We start from the raw sequence: 18523 nt of genomic DNA on the forward strand, positions 1-18523 counted from the left end.
GGTTCAACCCTGGTACGCACGCACACACACACACACACAAAAAGCAACCCAGCATGCTAACCAACCCAGTCAGGTACTTGGAACCTGAGGAAGGGCAGGGACCATGAAAGGGTGAGGAGATGCCAAACTTGAACACGGCCAGCATGGGAGGCCAGGATGGCCCTTCCCTCGGGGTCAGAGTCAGGGTCACTAGCTGTGCCCCTGCCCAGTTAGACCCTCAGCAGCTTCTACAGAGCAGCCAGCAGGTGAGCCTGGCATCCTTCTGCTGCACTGGATCAGGTTGGGGGAGGGGGAGGGGTCTCCTGAACACCCGCCTTCACCATCGCACCATTGCTCTTCCAGCTCTTCCCTGGCTCAGGGCACCCAAGTGGCTGGTTTTGTTGTTCAAGCTGCACCAGGGCCATCAGGGAGTCCTTGCTCACTTTGGAAACCCCAGGTACCTCGCATGTGGGGACACAGCAGTGCTTAATACCTGGGTGCTGAATAAGAGCCCACGAAAATACCCCAGGCCCAAGCAGCTGTGTGGGATGAGCTGGCTCTAGCCAGGTCCTAGTGGGTACAGGTTTCTGTGTGCCGTATCTGCTCACAGGCAGTGGTGCATGAGTGTGTACATACATGTGCAGTGCTAGGTGCACACGCCTTTGGAAGGTGCTGTGCAGGATGGGGTGCGGGCGTAGGTGGTGCCACTGGCTGGTCTCACTCCCCCTGGGGTAGACGTAGGGGCCGCAGACAAGGGGCTGGGTGCTGGGAAGGCTCCTGTGGCCCACCCTGCATCGGCAGCAACTGACTTGACTGGTGGCAGAGTGGGGGTTGGGGGCTGGAAGGATTTCCAAGCCACAGAAGCAGGGTCAATTTTTGCACATTCCTCTGTCTCAACAGCCTGGAGGAACACTTGTTTTCATCTTTGTAGCAGATATTTTCTTTGGACTTGGTAACCTGGTATCTCATTCCCTTTGTGAAAAGTGTAGCCATCCACTTATTCACAGAGGACTTGTTTCGACAGCACCAGTGGATGCTGGGATCTCCGACAGTGTCAAACTCTGTGTGTACTCTGATTTCCTCATATATACCTACCTGTGATAAAGTTTAACTCATAAATTAGACACAGTAAGAGGTTAACAATAATAACTAATGATAAAATAGAATAATTATAACACTATACCATAATAAAAGTGATTTGAAATTTACAAATTATTTATTTCTGGAATTTTCCATTTAAAATTGCCAATGGGTCACTGTGGGACGTAAACTGCAGATCTGGGCGACTACTATGCACAAGCCATTAGGTGGCCTGGCTGGAGCTCTTGGGCTCTGAAGACCTGCTCTGGAGCTCGGCTACTGGTGGAGGGTTCAGGGTGGCACCTTCTGGGTGTCTTAATGCCCCAGCCCAGGGAGAAAGGTGGGCCTGCCCAGGTATGTGAGAGGGGTGGAGCACTTACTGAGCACAGGCAGAAAAGAGTTCTTTGCCGGGCCTCTGCAGGAGTTTCGCCTCCGTCTGGGAGACCAGGTCTCGGCTAACTTGGGCAATGAACACCGGGGACTAGAAGGAGGAAGGAAAGGGAAATGGTGAGGGAGGAGGAAGGAGCCAGGGCTTTCCCATAGTTGCCAGGTCAGGGACCAGTCAGACCCCCAGGGAGGTACACGCAGCTGCCAGTCCCAGTGAGGCCCTTGCCTCCTGCCCACACCCCTGGCTTGGGCAAATGGGCAGTGTTCAGTGGTGTGGGAGGCTGCCGGGCCAGAGGACAGTGAGCACGCCCAGACTTAGGGTGCGATTTCTGGCTCTCACAGCCGTGTGGCTTCACAGAGGCCACCGAGTTCCTCTGAGCCTTGCTGCTCACCTGCACAGTGATCATCCCTATGGCTGCGACCTGGGGTCGGAACTGACAAGGTCTGCAAATGCACACAGCTGCAAGGAGCTGTGCAAGGGGGCCTCGGTGACTCCTAGTGAGCCCAGTGAGCTTGGTGAAGTCCCTGGACCACTCAGCCTGTTTCCCCTGAGGGCAAATGTGACCGGGGATACCCAGGCTTGAGGTGCAGGTGTGAGAGGGTTTGCAATGGAAAGCCCGGTGGGAGGGGAGGCTGGCAGGCCTTCTGCTGATCCCAGGTTCAGAGCTGTGGAGCCTTTGGCTCAACCGTTCACCTCAGGACTCTCAGGAAGGTGACAGGAATAATCAGTTTACCCAGAACAATCAATAAAACTTTCAGGAAAAGCTTCTGGCCCAGACCCTGGCATACAAGTTTCAGGTTGTGAAATTAATGTCACCACCGTCATTTCACTCTCCTAGGTTAGGCTGCTGGCCCGAGTCTTGGGTTTGAAAGGGTGGCTCTGAGCAGCAGCCCCACCCTGGGCGGGCCTCACCCACCCCCACCCTGCCCACTGCTCACCCTCCACCAGCTGTTCCCAGTGCTTGACTCACCAGCTGGCCTTTGAGGTGGGCTTTTAATAAATTACAGGGGAAATTGAGAAAAATTACCCGGAATGGGCTCAGAAAGACGGGCGTGAAGACATCTTTCTGCCCAAAGAATGTTGGAGTTGGAAAGACCTGCCTTCTCTCCCAGCTACGGAGACGTGACTACAGGGCTGATTACTTATCTAGGTCTTTGGGGCAGTGCCTCCTGGGGGCGTATAACCTGGGGGTGGGTGGGAGGTGGCAGCTGGCAGGTCCCTGCTGAATGAAATCAGCCGCTCATTTTCTATTCCCCACATTTCTCTATAACCAAATTCCTTCCTTCTTCTCTTCAGTCTTTCCCAGCTACACCCTCTGCAGGCTCACCCCTGCCCTGGGGCTCTCCCTCCTCAGGGAGCCTGAGAGGCTCCAGCCCAGTGGGGGCAGCCTATGGGTGCAAAGCCAGTTACCCCAAGCACCAGGCTCCCAACACAACATCCCACCAATTTGCCATGGGCTGCCCTGGTTAGGGACAGCCCCCTGCCTTGAAAGGTCCCTTCCTCCTTGGCCTCCAAATCTGCCCTCTTGGAGAAAAGATGCTTCGTGCTGATGCTGCAGAAGGATCCTGGGACGAGGCAGGAGCCCCAAGCTTGTTCTGACCTCTGACCTTGGTCATTTTGTGGCTCCTCTGTGACAGGAGAGAGCTGCTCCTGAGATATAACCTTAGGTTCCTTGGAGATTTGGGAATTGGTGGTGGGGTGAGGGGTACACTTCTAAGACTTGGAAATTCTGTAGTTCAATCTCTTGGGAATCAGTAGCTCCAAGCTACTTCATAGTGATAAAGTATGAACAGGGCATGGGGGCACCCGCCTGTAATCCCTGGACTTGGGAGACTGAGGCAGGAAGATCACAAGGTCCAGGCCAGCCTTAGCAACTTAGTGAGACCCTATCTTAAAACAGAAAAACAAAAGGGTTGGGGGGTGCTCAGGGTGGAGCACGCCTGGTTTCAATACCCGGTACCAAAAAGTGATCAAATAAGGACAAACCATTGTCCAAGGGCAAATCTGCTTCAGGAAGAAGAGGGTTAAGGGCTGGAGCAGCCTTGGTGGGGAGGGCCCGGTGACGACACAGAGGGGTGCTCGATGCACATTTGTGAACAAGTGGGTGAGATGAGAGACGTGCTGCACCAGGATCTGACCTTTAACCTGGTAGGAATTAGCAAAGGCCCAACATGGGACACTCTGAAGCTGGGCCCTCTAAATCTGGGAACAAGCTCCTCATGCTGCAGCAAAGGGTGACAGGCTCAAGAGCACTGAGAGCGGAGCTTGTCCCTTGGCCTCCTGCATAGCACGGGGGACTAAATATGCAGATGTACATTTCCTTTTGTCTCCCTTTGCCACTTTTTCTCTTTAAAAAGCTTTGCTCCCCTGCAGCAGAGCCTTCAAGATGGATTTTTTTTTAAGTTTCTCCTATTTTTCTTCAAAGCTGGCTTTGAATAAAACCTATTTTCCGGCCAATTTGACTAAATATTTGTGGAGCTGTCAGCATGGTAGCCTCTTCCCCTGGCTGGTATTGGGCTGCTGGGTAACAAACAGATGCTGGGCATGTGGCTGTGGGGAGGAATGGAACCATTTTTGGGACCCGAGGTGCCCACCTGTCTGCACTTGGCTACACACGACCTTGCCAAGCCTCTGCCTTCACCTGCACCAGGAGGACCCACCTTCCCACCACAGGCCCAGCTGGGGCTGACAGGGGGCAGGGGTGGGAAAGGAAAAGGCAAAGCCAGTATGCCCCTGACCTCAAAGTCCCTCCCTCCGTAAGACACAGATGCTATACGCACTGTGAGGGAGCGTCCTCACGGGAAGTTCTTGCACTCCTTGGCCACCTTGGCCATGTGTGGTGACATACAAAACGGGCTAGGTGGGACTCGGTGGCCTTCAAGCTTTTCTTTCTTTCTGTTTTTAGCAGCAAGCTTTTCTCCTTTTCCAAATGAAATTTATCTCCTTATGTAGATCCAACATTTAAAATCAATAAAAGTAACCGGCAACAAGGGTTTACATAGAGTGAAGGCTGACCCTGGTCCACAATGCACGTAAGCACCTCCCAGGGGTTCTCACATTTAGCCTACATGACGGCTCTCTGAGGTACATATCAGCATGACGACCTTTTTGAAGACCAGGAAGCTGAAGTTCCAAAAAGTTAGGCAATTGGCCCAAGAACGCCCAGCCAAGAAGTGACAGAAGGGATCTAAACTGTGTGCCTTGGTTGGAGGTTTGAGGCCGTCTGGGCCTCCTCTCTCGCTTCCTTCCCTATCTCCCAGGAGGCTCCTTACGTAGAGCCAGCGTGAACACCAGGGCACTGCTGGGTCCTACCAGTAGAGGCAGGGGACATAGCTCAGGCAATGAGACCCGCACTAACTTAAGACAGAGATCATTATGGGCTGGAGCAATCTGGGAAAGGCTTTGTAGAAGTTGGAATTGAAGGCAATGTAAGACCTGGCCCCAGACCTCCCACCTGTCATAAGCCTCCCCTCTGCAGGCGAGGACAGCCCACTGTGCTCCCTTCTCAGTGGATGATAGGGGTGGCCCGGAGTCTAGAGGTGACCAATTCTGTGCATGAAGTCTCGCCACTCTCACAAGCCAAGCCCTGGCAGGGGAGTGAGCAGCAGATAATGCCTGTGGTTTCACGACCACTGCTAAAAACTCAGCCTCAGGCTTGACATGAAGAGATTAAATGATTCCAACTAAAACCCCTTTCAAGAGACTCCAGGGAGTGACAGCTTTCCCAACAAGATGGGAATAAGAAACTTCTGGCCAGTGTGAGCCTGGACCCGGAACCCAAGCCCCCCAGGAGGCACGGCGAGCAGCTAATCCCAGGTGTGTTTCAGTGGAAACTGGGGTGTCTGATCCTTCCCCTCCAGTTTAGAGAAGTCCACTCTAAAGAGAGAGCCAGTAAGAAGGCCCTCCACAGCCTGCAAGTGGGCCCGATGCACCCCTCAGCGGGCCCTGGGGATCTCAGCTGGAGTCACACTTGCCCTCCATCCCTGGGAAGTCCCTGCAGTTCTAGATCCCTGCCAGGAGGGAGGGGTGTATCCTGCAGGCCAGGAGGGCTGGTGTCCTCACTGCAATGAGGACTCAGTTGTGGACAGTGGACTGTCCTCTGTGGTGTGGCTGAGGGCCAGGCTGGGGAGGAAGGCAGGGGCTATGCTCCATATCAAAGATGGCCTCCTGATTTCCCTCTAAGCAGACATGCAAAGGTGAGGGCCTCCAGGCCCTTAGATGTCTTCATGGATAAAGGTGACTAGGAGTAGGGGCTTAGTGAAGTCCGGTGCAAAATTCCCCAGGGGTCTGGGAGCCCTCAGGCCCACAGTACTTTGAAGTTAAGGATGGTCTCCTCCTCCAGCTGCAGGCTTTGACTTTTAACACAATGGTATGACTAAAGCACCAAGTGTCCTTCCCTGCTCTCAGTGCTGGAGATGGAACCCAGGGCCTGGAGCATGCTAGGCCATGCTCTACCACTGAGTTACACCCAGCCCTACCGAGGGTCCTTTGGAAGTTATGAAACGAGCTCATGATGGAGTAGCCCCCAAGGGCTGGAGGAAGGGCCGGAGGTTTCTCTGCTCAAGGGGTCCACCGTGAATACTTGGCCTTTTGATGGTCTTAGTAGCTGACAGCAGCCTGCCTGGCCCTGCTAGAAAGTCACTCTGGTGACAATCAGGATGACACCCAGCTGTCTTTATAAGGAGTCCTTGAACTGAGATAGCTTAAAACAGCATGAAATGTCTCAGAGCACTGTTGTGTGTCCTTGGGACACTGACCAGAGAGTTTTCTCCCCGTTGGCCCGACTAGAAAGGACTTGGCTGCTGGAGGAACTGGTGCTGCTGCAGGTGGGCCTGGCGCTCTGACAATCCCCTCAGTGCCCGTTCTTTGGCTAAGGACCCTCCTCCACTCTTTCCCACTAATGCTGGGGAGGAGCAGGGTGGCATTAGAGCTTGGGTACAGTTCACCTGCTCTGAGTCTGTGCCTCTGGGTAAAAGCCCCTTCACCCTGAGGAGAAAGACCTGATCCTTCTCCTGCTTTGGGAATGAGAAATTGACCTTGAATCAGAGGATGTTGGGTTGCGCTTGGCTGGTGGCCCAGGCTGCCAGGGGTTGCTGTGGGTAGAACAGACGTGACGTGGCTGTCACTCTCCCCCAGGAATTCCTAGCTACCCTGTTCTGTCTTGCTGCCTCCGCCTGACTCCTCTGCTCTCCCTGATGCTTATACCATTGGTTCTGGGGATCAGGCAGCTCCCAAAGTCAGGGTTAACTATGATATATCTTTTCAGGCAGCAAGAGATGAAGTGTGCATGGGTAATTTTCTGGGCACTGCTGTGACAGAGAAAAGTCTTTCATGCCTGGCAGCGGATGATGTGGCTGTGTACATGGATCACTGTGTACCTTCACTCTTCTTTAGGCCCCTCCCCTCCCTTTGTCTTCCTCTTTCGTGTCCTCCACTGCTGTGACCCTAAACTTCAGCATGCTGGCTAGGCAGACTTCTCTTGTCTTCTGCTCAATCAGAATAGAGCCTCTGCAATAGTCGGGCGCAGCAGGGGTGACCAGCAATGATTCAATGCACTGAAGGCCTTGGGATTTCTAGGGGACAGTTTGGGGTGGCAGTCTGGTTGGAGGGAAGAGTTAGGGGATGTCACTAAACTGCATTTGAATAGCAGTGGGTTTAGAGTGAACATGTGCTTGGTTTGGAGTGACTTCCTGGCTAAGAGGTTACACAAGGGGAGGTGACCTCACCCCAGTGCCTTTAGTGCAGCAATGGCTCAGTGCTTTACATTTTCATGTTCACAGAGTCAAAGGGCTTAACCCCAAACTGGAATTTCCAGGGAAATGCAGGCAGGCTGAGGAGGGAGGCAGGGCCTGGCCTCGGGAGGAAGCCACCCGCTGGGTTCTTTACTCTGTACTCAATCCCAGAAGCTCGTGCAGGTCACCCAGCACACCCAAGACTTCCCTCTGATGATGAAACGTCCCCTCTGTGTGACCTCACACAGGGGGATCCAAACCTCAGGGCAGCTGGCCCCCAGTTCAGCTCAGCTTCAGCCCTTGAAGCCAAGGCCAGGCAAGCCGTCGGCCCACGAGGTGGCACTATGGAGTCCCTGCACCACAGTGCCTCCAGAGCCCAGGAAGACATTCTACCGCTGGACCAGCCTCCTGTCCTCCAGGAGTAGGGAGGACACAGGGGCATGCCTGAAATAGTTAGCAAGGGATTACTCTCATACCTGAGCAGTGCTCCCTCACACTAACAGTTGAGGGGAAAATGAGAGATCAATGTGGGAGGAAGCCCTCCCGGGGAGATGAGATGAGAACTGGCCCTCGGAGCAGAGGGAGGATTTATAGAGGAACCACACTGCGTGGCAAAGGCCTGGAGGCTGCAGGGAGTTGGAGCAGCAGGAGAAATGCTTCACAGTCGGGGACACTCGTCTCCATGGCGGAAAACAGGAATGGCAGTGGCACATGCCAGTAATCTCAGTGACTCAGAAGTTGAGGCAGGAGGATCGCGAGTTCCAGGTCAGCCTCCGAAATTTAGACAAGGCTCTAAGCAACTCAGAAAGACCCTGTCTCAAAATAGAAAAATAATAAGAAGGGCTAGAGTCTAGCTCATGGTAGGGCACTCCTGGGTTCAATCCCCAGGACCGTGAAATGGAAAATTAAAGGAAAACGAAGAATGAGAACACGGGAACTGCTGTGATAGGGTGCACCGCTATCCCAGGAGCTTTGGTCATCAGCCCTAAGGGGGACATTGCAAAGACTGCTAGCATCGGTCACCCCCATGACTGTACCTGCTCTCCAGGGCACTGTCTCCCTCTGCACCACGAATGACTGATAGAAAGAAAGGACACCATTTTCTGCATCAGTGAGAAACTCCAGATGTCTGAGGCTCTTGCTCGTGAAAGTCTCTTTCAAGAGGTCAGAGTGGAAACAGGATGAGTTATACTGGCTGGTGTCCTTGGAGGGAGCTGGAGCATAACCCAAGGACCAGGAAAGGCTAAGAGATCTGCCCCACCCCTACCCCATCCCCACCTCCTTAGTAGCCATCAATAATCCTCTTCATCATCCTCAGAGCCATCTGGAAACACAAGCCCTATACTTGTTCAGAGGTCAGGACCCAAGATGGGGAGGGAAGAGGGAGAGATCAGAGAGAACTCTCCGGGGAGGAAGCCCAGGGCTTTCCCCTTCAACCCACTCATGGCACAGATGGAGAACCCGAGAGAAGGGAACCCTCCCAGTTGCTGGCCCAGGCAGGAGCCAGGATCTGCATCTCAAAGTGCATGTGTGCAGGAAGGATTCTGAGCTGCAAGAGCTCTGGCCCAGCATTCTGGGAAGGACATTTCCATTTCAGTGGCTCATCCCCATTTCACAGGTCAGAACACACACCCAGCAGTCTTGACCTGGTATCGCTCCCGCCCATCAGCTCCTCTCCATGCCCATCTCACTGGCCTGCTTTCAGGAATTCTCTCTCAGACTATTCAGCAGGGTCCTCACAGATCTCTGCTACTCCTTGTTCTTGCATTTGACACGACAGTCCCCAATGGAGTTTTTCTGCATCATACAGCATTGATGGTCCCTGTTGCCTACAGGATTGAGTGCAATGCCTGCTTCTTTCCCCTTTCTGCCCTCCACTCCCCATGATCTGGCCCCATATTGGCCAATTCCTGGGCAAGCTCTCATTAGTTCTCTAGAAGGAGCCCTTCCTACCCATCATGGCTTACCCAAATCCCACCTAGTCTTCAGACCTGCTTCCAATACAACCATCCCCAAGAAGACCCTGTGAGCAGTGAGGACCTTCACTGAATCCCACCACCCAGAGACACTGTCACAGCACTGCCATTGCTGCCATTTCATGAGCACCCACTTACCACACACTAGGTCTAGGAGCCTTATGTGGGTTGTCCTGTTTAATCCTCTCAAAGTCGATTTTATAATCATATCCATTTTACAGACGCAGAAATAGCTCAGAAGTTAAGTAACCTGCCCAACATCACACAGCTGGTCTAAGAGCAAAGACAAGATTCAAACTCTGGCAATCTGTGCACAGAGCCTTATCCCTAAGCAGTATCAGGTCCTTCAAGGATGCCATGTTCCTTCCTAGATAGCATGCAAGAGAATCTTGACCGTGGCCTTGAAAAGCAAGCCTTGTTTGGGGAGGGCTGGATAAGGAAGCACAGTGGATCCTCATGCTTTGAGAAACGCTGTTTGCAATACACATACACACACACACACACCAGTGTCCAACATATGTTTTGCTTCAATATACAGACACATCCCCCTGAAGAGCTCGGAGCTCATTAGCAATGGTTCTGCCAGTGGACAAAAGGTCAGTCCAGGAGACAGCCCACTCTATCTCCAGACGCAAGCACTTAGGGCTTGATGATGTGTGTATTTTCCTATGTGGGCAGCTGACATTCCCCATGTAAACTATTTGCAATTTCCCAATGTGGACAGCTTGGCTTTCAGGAAAAGCTGAGCAGGAGTGAGACAAGACTCTGGAAAAAAAAAAGGGAGGGGTGGTTCCCAGGAAAGGGAGCTGTTCTGTCCTGATGGACCAGAGTGAAAGCAGTTACTTCTGGGGACCCTTTTCTCCCCCAGGATGGAACGAGGCAGGGTAACTCCCACGACTGTACCCTGCCCACCCCTTGACCTGCGTCAGCCACGGGAAGCTTGGTTGTGGGCAGAGCAGGGGTGGGAATCAGGCATCCAGCAGGAGCCAGAGCTGGGGGCAGCTGTGCCCTGTGAGAGGGACAGCCCAACAGCCATGGCACTGGGTTTTCCCACCAATTTGTGCTTTGGTTGCTCTGCAGTAGAATGCTGGGAGGTGGGGCTTACTGTTGTAGGATCACGGACATGGAAACTGAGCCTTGGAGAGCTGGGTGAAGGGCAGGACTGTTGTTCCATTTCTGTCTCATGAGAAAGGAGTGCAGTGAGTACTCTGTAACCACCTGGAGACAGAACAGTCAGAATGGTGGACTCAAGATTCAAATCCAGGCCTTTCTGGCTCTAAACCTGGATTCTTTCCACTTTACTTTGCTGAAATGAACTGATGGTGTCCCTGGCACACAACTGACTTCTCAATATACTTGTTGAACAAATGTGTGTGTGCACATGAATGTATGTTCACAAGGCAGAAGAAGGAGCCAGTCCTTTTCCAGTGCATCAGAAGTAACTTCATGAGGCCATCTGGTCTACCCTCTGCCTTGGTGGAGCTAGGCCAATCAGAGTTCTTTGGAAGTTTCCCAATCAGAACTGGATGGAGGGTCGGTGCACATCTCAGGTAGGAACTGTGGGCTGGAGGCTGGGGGAGAACCGGGAGCTGCCCTTGGGGGACATATTCTGGGTCCAGGGGTACCTAACCCAGGTACCGCCGTGTCTCTCATGGTTTCATTTGGTCATATGAGGAGGCCCCAGGCCCAACTTTCTAATAACTTCCCCTTTGAGCAACTGAAAGGTAAGAGCCTATCACTTGCTGCCAGGAACCAGGGACCAGGTGAGAGCAGGAGGTGGTGAGGCACATGGGGCCTTGTTCCAACCCCGACTCCTGGCTTGAAATGAAACATGCTTGTACAATCAATCACAAGAGTTCAGAAGACAAAGGCGAAGTCTTGTTGACCAGCAGCCTCTGGGGAGCGTTTCCTCACTTGGGGGTTGATTTAAGGTCCGGCTGACAGGAAGAAAAAGCGCCGTTCTTCCACCTTTTTAATCAAAACCTCAGGGCCATGTGTTAAAGCCACTGCCGCACACCCTGGAGTCTGTCTGGAGTAGTTCCTCTCTCTATCCGTGGCGGCCAGGCAGGAGACACAATCCACAAGCCCCAAACAAGAACGGATCAAAGAAAAGAGGAGGGCTTTGTTTTCTGGGTCACTGGAGAGAAAATAAATCAGCTCAGCCACACGCTCACAAGCAAAGCTCCCTCCACTCTGGGTCTGATGTCTGTATCCGGCAGCACTGGGCAGGGACACCCAACTGCTCAATACAGCGTCCTCACGGCCAGCCTGGTTGGTGGACTGCAAGGCCTGAGCATTGTGCCAGTGACACGGCCAGACACACAGCTGATAGCTGGAGGTGTGTGTGGTAGAAGATGGAAAAATAAAAATCTCCTCCCTGGGACAACATACTGTTCCTCTCCGAAGTCTTAAGGGAGGTGACACTCACTGCTTGCCTTGGAGGTAGGCACAGCCTCCAATCAGAAGTGGATTTACTATGAAGCACAGGAAGCTTAAGCTTTGAGGCTCTCAACTTGTGGTTCTGGGAGACACAGAATGTTCTAGGCAGGGAGGAGAACCCAGGTTTCAGCAGGGAGCATTTCTACAGAAATATTTCCAGTAAATCGAGGCAGTGGATGAAAAGGACCCAAATCTCCAAAGCTCCAGTAATTGTGATTTCTTTTCTCATCTCAACATTTGCTTTTGTATGATGTCCTATTCCCCACGTTGCTAATGCTCCACCTCCCTGGCTCAAAACCTGGATCTTCCCTTGTCTCCAATACAGAGCACTCAGTCTCACAGGACCCTTCTCCAGATGCTTCCTGGAGTCCACCTCTGTCTCTGCTGGCCATCAAGCCTCTAGGAAGATGGTGCCAAATCTGCCATTTTTTCCTCTTCTTGATGAAAAGCTCAAAGACCTAGAGTTAGAGCTCTCTGTTGCATCATGTGGTTGGTGGAGGAGGTCAGGAAAAACACACCGACACTGTTTGGAAGCGTCCACTGCCCTAGGTAAGGCTCACAATTCCATTGTGACACAGGCACATGGCCACCACTATTTGAATAATGACCTCTTCCACCTCTTCGATGGTGGCCTTGGGGATTATGCCAGGCACAAGAATGGACTTCCAGGGTTGGGAGTTGTCTTTGTGAGCAACAGTAGAGGAGGGGACACTGATGTGACAGATCAGGAGGATTCTGCGCTGGGATATGAGTCAGGTTCCCTGAGTGTGCATTCTGGGCCCAGATCACGAGTTCTAGCCCAAGCACTGAAAAGACCAACTCAGTTGGCCAATGGCAAGAGTTCAAGGCCAATGTGGATTGTGGGCAGCCTGTCATTCCCGGGAGGGAAGGCTACAAAGGTGGCCTCATCAGACACAGGTGGCTTCCAGGCTAAATGAGGCTTGGCCCAGCCCCAAGGGTGAGGGCCTTTGACAGGCAGTGGGGAAGACCCTTCCATCCTCTGTCTCTGGGCATCTGCCTTGAAGGCTTCCAAGAAGACTAGACACTGGCAAAATTCATTTCTTCCTTATGCGAAACGGACACTTTCCCTGACAACTTTCAGATGGCAGATTGCCTCTGAGGACCCCCCAAAAGGTACAAGCAACAGAATGAGGGGTCACGAGGCCAGGAAGTGTCTGAACAAGCCCTGCTACTGGGAGGCAGTGTGCAATTCTAGCCCCTTCATGGGCCCTGCTGACCTGGCCACCAGGCCCCAGGCACTCCCTGCAAATCAGCCACAGCCCTTGCAAAGCAGAAAGCAGATTGGGCTCAAAAGACCTAGATGGGTGTTTTCTTTGCTAGTTAAGTGGCTTTGCAGAAATCAGGATGAAGAATTTGTAGGGGTCGGAAAGTGAGAAAGGACATTTTTAAACAACGGCAGAATGTAACCAGGGGCCCTGAGAGCTGGACAGCTTTAATGAGAAGGAGAGGAAACTACATAGTGACCCTGACCCCAGCCTCGATCCTTGACGTCAAAAGCAAAAGATGATAATTAACAAAATGCGATGTGTCCGGACGTGGAGTGAGGGACCAGCCGAGCTCTGTCAGTTTGATAATCCCCGGTCGTGACCTGCAGGCCCAAAGTGTGCAACCAGAGAAGACGTGCTGTTTACACAGGCTGCACACAGGGGCTCACAGGCCCCAGAGCAGCTGTGAGCAGAAGGGATTTTCCTGGCGAGTGGTCTGTATGCAGCCACCTCTGCCACCACATGCAGGTACCTTGCAAGTGAGCTCTGGTCCCAAGGGGTAGGGTGCAGAATGCTCAGGGCAGGGAGTGTCCCTCAGGCTGCGTGTATGAGAACCGAGGGCACAGCCAGCTGACTTTCTGTCTTCTAGAACACCCACTGCTCTCCTCATCCTCAGGAGCCAAAGGAGCCTCATTCTGAAATGGGGTTGGATTTTTCTCCAGTGAAGATTTCATTCCAGGGGCTTTGGGATGAAGGAGCAGCAGAAATATCCTCAGATCTGAGGAATTCGGCCACATCAACCCACTTCCCTATGAGACGTCATTTCTCTGCCCAATGTCCATGGGTGGGGTAGGCTACATGGGAAGTTGGCCAAACACAGGCACCACAGGGACCAGCATGCTGTCCATCCAAGACAGAGCCAGGGACAGGGAGCCCTCAGGAAGCCACTCCGGAGAGGAATTCTGGGCAGGAAATACCCTACGCACAGAAGTGCAGGGGTCAGAGGCACAGCCTGCTCTGCCAACATCTAGGGACATCAATTTTCTGACCTGGAAGGTCATGAGAAAGGAAAGAGGACCTGGAGGGGCCTGCTGTGAGGAGCCCCAGTGGGCACGTCAGCCTTGAGGGCACCTTAATGAAATCAGGATGTGGGTGAAGACAATTTTTGTCCCAAGAAAGATTGGTCAGGGGTTGTCTGAAGGACGATTACACAGTCATTAAAAATGTCACACAGGGATCCTGTGAGAGGAGAAAGTGCTGATGACAGTGTGTGAGTGGAAGGCAAGCCCAGGAGGGGCCCCGGAGAGAACAGTGGAGTGGACACCGCGGAAGACAGCCCACCTCCCCGTCTGGACTTGGACAGACCGGGATTAGACCCCAGTCTCACCCCAGTAAAATGTGGAAGTGGCATTTTCACCATTTTTAAGTGTACAATTCACCACAACCTTTTTTTCCAAAAATCTCCACCCACACAGAAGCCCTGTGCCCGTGAGCAACAGTTCCCCACTCCTCTTCCCAGCAGCCCCTGTGAACCGCCCTCTACTCCGTCCCTGCGGATTCACCGACTCTGTGTACCTTGCATGGCAGACCATACATGAGTGCCCTTTCCTCTCAGCTTTCCACTTAGCACAGTCTTGTCCTCACTGTGGCACATGTGGCCACTCAGTTCCTTTTTCCAGCCGAATACCATTTCGTGGCGTGAGTGCGCTGCATCCTGCTCATCCATCCAGCACCTGATGGACACTGGGGTCATCTCTACCTTTTGCTACTGTGAATAACAGCTGCTATGACCTTCTGCAGGCAAAAGTCTCTTTGAGGCCCTGTTTCCAATCTTCCCCCGGCATCACTCTTTCTAGCTAAAGAACCAAAGTAAAATGCAGAAATTGTGTCTACCGCCCAGGACGGCCACGGAGGCGGAATGCACTAGCTGTGTCAATCATGCAGCGCACAGTAGGTGCTAAATAAACGTTGCTCTCTCCCAACTGTTCCATTAAAACCCGCTTTAAAGGAACACGAGTGAGTTAGGATTCCGTGCTCAAGTGTGGACCTCCTGGCACCAGCCGCCTTCTCTGCTCTGCTCGGGCATCATTATTTTTCAGCATTTAGACACTTACTGCCCTTCCTTCTCTCTAGGCAAGGAACATCCCTGTCTCCTCTTCCAAGCTGTGTGAGAGTGGGGTCCAGTCCTTTCCTGGGCCTCAGTTTCTTCACCCAGCAAATGAAGAATTTGGCTTAGCTTGGCGTTTTTCAATCTGGGTTCCACGGAACCCTAACTGTTCTCGCAGTCAGAGCCTGAGGCAGGGACAGGAAGGCGAAAGAGGCTTCTAGCCCCAGCTGGTCAACCACGGCAGGTCCTCTTTATCCATGTGCACACTAGAAAGCTGCAGATAGAATTCTTGGCCCTGGGTGAGCCAGTTTCTCCTTGGAAGACTATCATGAGAACTGAGAACTGTGATATTTCAGTCATGAGTAGTTGTCCCCAAGACACTAGCTCCTTCCTGTCTTGCCCCAGGACACCCAGTGAGCACAAGTGAGCACAAATTCGCTTTTGAATTCAACTCTGCTCCTCTCCAAAGTGGAAGACAGAGAGGCCCACCCCCACCCCCACCCCCACTGCTTAAGCAAACGCCAGGTGTCAGGGCTTTCCACCCTGGATGTGGCCCATTGACCCAGGAGCTGTGCAGGGCCAGGCCTGGTTGACACTTGGATGGGGGGGAACCCCAGGAAATCCCTTCTCAAGTTTTCTTTCCAATCCTCTTCCACGCTCAGGGCTCTTTGCAGGGCTGTGGCAGAAAGCTGGAAAGGCCTGGAGTGTGGCCCAGCTGCCCTCCCCCTGTCCAGCCATCCAGCCAGACCCTCTGCACAGGCCAAGGTGGACTCTGAGCTTACTGGATTTATTGACAAGAGGATGGAGGTCTGTTCCTGTGTTGGGACACAAGGGACAAGGACTGCAGCAGAAATGAAAGGTCAGGTCCAGGGCCAGTGGCCAGAGCCTAAGCCCCAAGGAGAATAGGCCAGGCACTTGCCCAAGTGACCCATGTTCCATGCCCTTGCTTGTTCTGGAGACCAGTGGGTGATTAGATGATTAGGTGGACCCTACACCACCTCCCCCAAAGCCACAGACCCCAGGAAGGACCCTGAAGAAACCTGAACTAGTCCAGTGCTCTTTGTTCCATGCTGTCACCAACCCCAAGCCAGCGTTTCCATAATGCTTCATAACTGGAAGCAGAGAGCTAGACCGGCATTTCCAGAGACAATGTGTGCCTTAGGAGCTTCGGGGACACTATTAAATAATATTGGCTCAGCCAGGGAAAAGCTTATTCTTTTCAATTCTCCTTCAAGCATCTGATCATCAAGATGAAGTCTCAGCATGGTGCTACTGTCTTATTACCAATCTCTGACATTCCTAATCTTCAAAACCACCAGAACGGAGGCCTACAGCCCAGAGCCTCAGGCAGGCAAAAGGATCTAGCTTGGATTTAATGCCAATTTTTCCAGCTATCTTTATGTATGACAAATTGATACTGGTTTTGCAGGTACGTTTCTGAAACAAGATTTCCTTTTAAAACTTGTTTAAGTTGAAACATGAGTTGATTTAAAGAAAAACGTTATATAGATAATTACAAGCACAGTTGGTAAGTAGGGTAAAAGCCCTGAAGGTGCTATAAGAATGATTGACAGTCAGGAGCCCATACGAGTGCCATTATTTTTATCCACTCTGTACTCAGATAAGGAAACTGAGGGTCCAAGGGTGCGTAGCTGGAAACTGGAAGGACTTGGATTCGACCTGGTCCTGAGGAAAGGAAGTAAGTTTGGCTGCCCCAGAGGCCAAGGTGCTAAGTACCGGCCTGCTTGGGTTTGCTCGGACTCCGGGGGCTGGAGCATGCAGGGTGGAGGGGCCACCGAGGTGGTGGGTTCAGTGAGCCAGGGTGGGGATGAGGGGAGGCAGAGAAAAGGCAAACTTAGAACAATTACTTCTTTTTTCTGGAGAGCTTTAAAAGATGGATATTTTTATTGAGAGACAAACAAGCACTAGGGTAGATTTCCCTTGTGCAGAAAAGAGGGATGATGGGTAATCTCCCCTGTCACCGAGACAAACTTCCCAGACTTACCCAGTCATCGTACATAGAAACAAGGAGGCAGCCCTATGTCTACGGGGGGACCAGGAAACAATACCTTGCCTGTAGACATTTGGCAAGCAAAGTTCTCCGGGAGCCGCCTGTGCTGGGCAGTCCCCACCTTGCACAGAGGAGCGGGTTGGCAGTACACGCCAGGAACCTGTCCCTACCCTCTGCCCGCCCTGGTGCCCAGGAAGAACCCCACACAGGCCTTTCTTTGGAACCATCCACTAGGTTTGAGATGCCTTTGGAATCCACTGCTACTTCCTCATAAAAGCCCTGAAGGTGCTATAAGAATGATTGACAGTCAGGAGCCCATATGAGTGCCATTATTTTTATAATGGCTCCAAACTGGGAACCATCTTCCAGGCCTTGATCATCAGGATTTCACTGATGGGGACCTGGCAATGGTGGCTCATTGGCCCAATTCAAATGAATCACAGCAAAATGTCCCACAGTGGGCACTGCTGAGGTGGGTCACTCAGGGGCTCTGCCATTCTGGACCAACCCTTCTCTTCCCAACCCTCAGCTGTCTGGTCTGTAAAATGGGCACAATAACACGCACCTTAGGGAGCTGCTGGGAAAGTCCATAAGCAGGTCTGTGAGAAGCCAGAGCAGGGCTGGACCCGGGGGGGCTCGACAGCTGAAGAGTATTGTCAAGTCAGCGGGATGAGGGGTGGGATGTCTGAAAGACCAGGCCCGGCCCTGACCTTTCTAATGGGCAACAGTGTTTGGTTCTCCAGAGGAAGAATGGTTCATGGGCAGGAGGATTTGTTTCCTTTGTCCCTAAACAGGCCTTGTCCCCCAAGGAAAAGAGGATTGCATACAAAAATAAATAAGACAAAGCAAAACAAATACTTTAAAAACAACTAACAAAAATGAAGTCAAAGTTAAAAACTGTTATGCTTCAAAGAGTACCATCAAGAAACTGAGACGACAACCCATAGACTGGGAGAAATATTTGCAAATAGTGTGTTTGAGATGTGCAAGCAGAGCATATGAAGAACTCTCGCAACTCAACATTAAAAGGACAAGCAACTCAAGTTTAAAACGGGCTGAGGATTTGAACACAGACATTTTTTAAAGAAGATACACAAATAGTCAATAAGCATGTGGAAAGATATGTGACGTTATTAGTCACTAGGAAAACGCAAATCAAAATCATGTCAAGAGACTGGGCTGGGCGTGGTGGTGCTCGCCCATAATCCCAGCAGCTCAGGAGGCTGAGGCAGGAGGACCACAAGTTGAAAGCCAGCCTCGGCAACTTAACGAGGCCCTAAGCTTTCAGTCTCTAAATAAAAATACAAAAAGGGCTGGGAATGTTGCTCGATGGTAAAATGCCCCTGGGTTCAATCCCTGGTTCCAAAAAAAAAAATCATGTCAAGATATTACTTCATACACAACAAAATGGATAAAGTAAAGAAAGAAAGAAAATAACAAGTGATGAGAAGTGAAGAAACTGGAAGCCTCGGGCGCTGCTGCTGGGAATGACAGTGGTCACACCGCGGGCCAAGGTCTAGCAGTTCCTCCAATGATTTCACGTACAGTTACCATTTGACCCAGCTATTGCTCACCTGTCTGTAGC

At 52.0% G+C, this 18523-nt stretch overlaps 1 protein-coding gene across 3 annotated transcripts in view; it reads right to left on the bottom strand.

Annotated features, from left to right (window-relative positions):
- Nucleotides 1–18523, bottom strand: part of Grk5 (G protein-coupled receptor kinase 5) — a 189921-nt gene that overhangs the window by 23938 nt on the left and 147460 nt on the right. For all 3 annotated transcript variants that reach the window (XM_027929952.2, XM_071610860.1, XM_071610859.1), the window contains one exon: nt 1440–1540. In XM_027929952.2, the coding sequence (XP_027785753.1) occupies nt 1440–1540 (101 nt within the window). The remainder of the gene's footprint in view (nt 1–1439; nt 1541–18523) is intronic.

Source organism: Marmota flaviventris, chromosome 4, assembly GCF_047511675.1.
Source record: "Marmota flaviventris isolate mMarFla1 chromosome 4, mMarFla1.hap1, whole genome shotgun sequence".
NCBI classification, from domain to species: domain Eukaryota; kingdom Metazoa; phylum Chordata; class Mammalia; order Rodentia; family Sciuridae; genus Marmota; species Marmota flaviventris.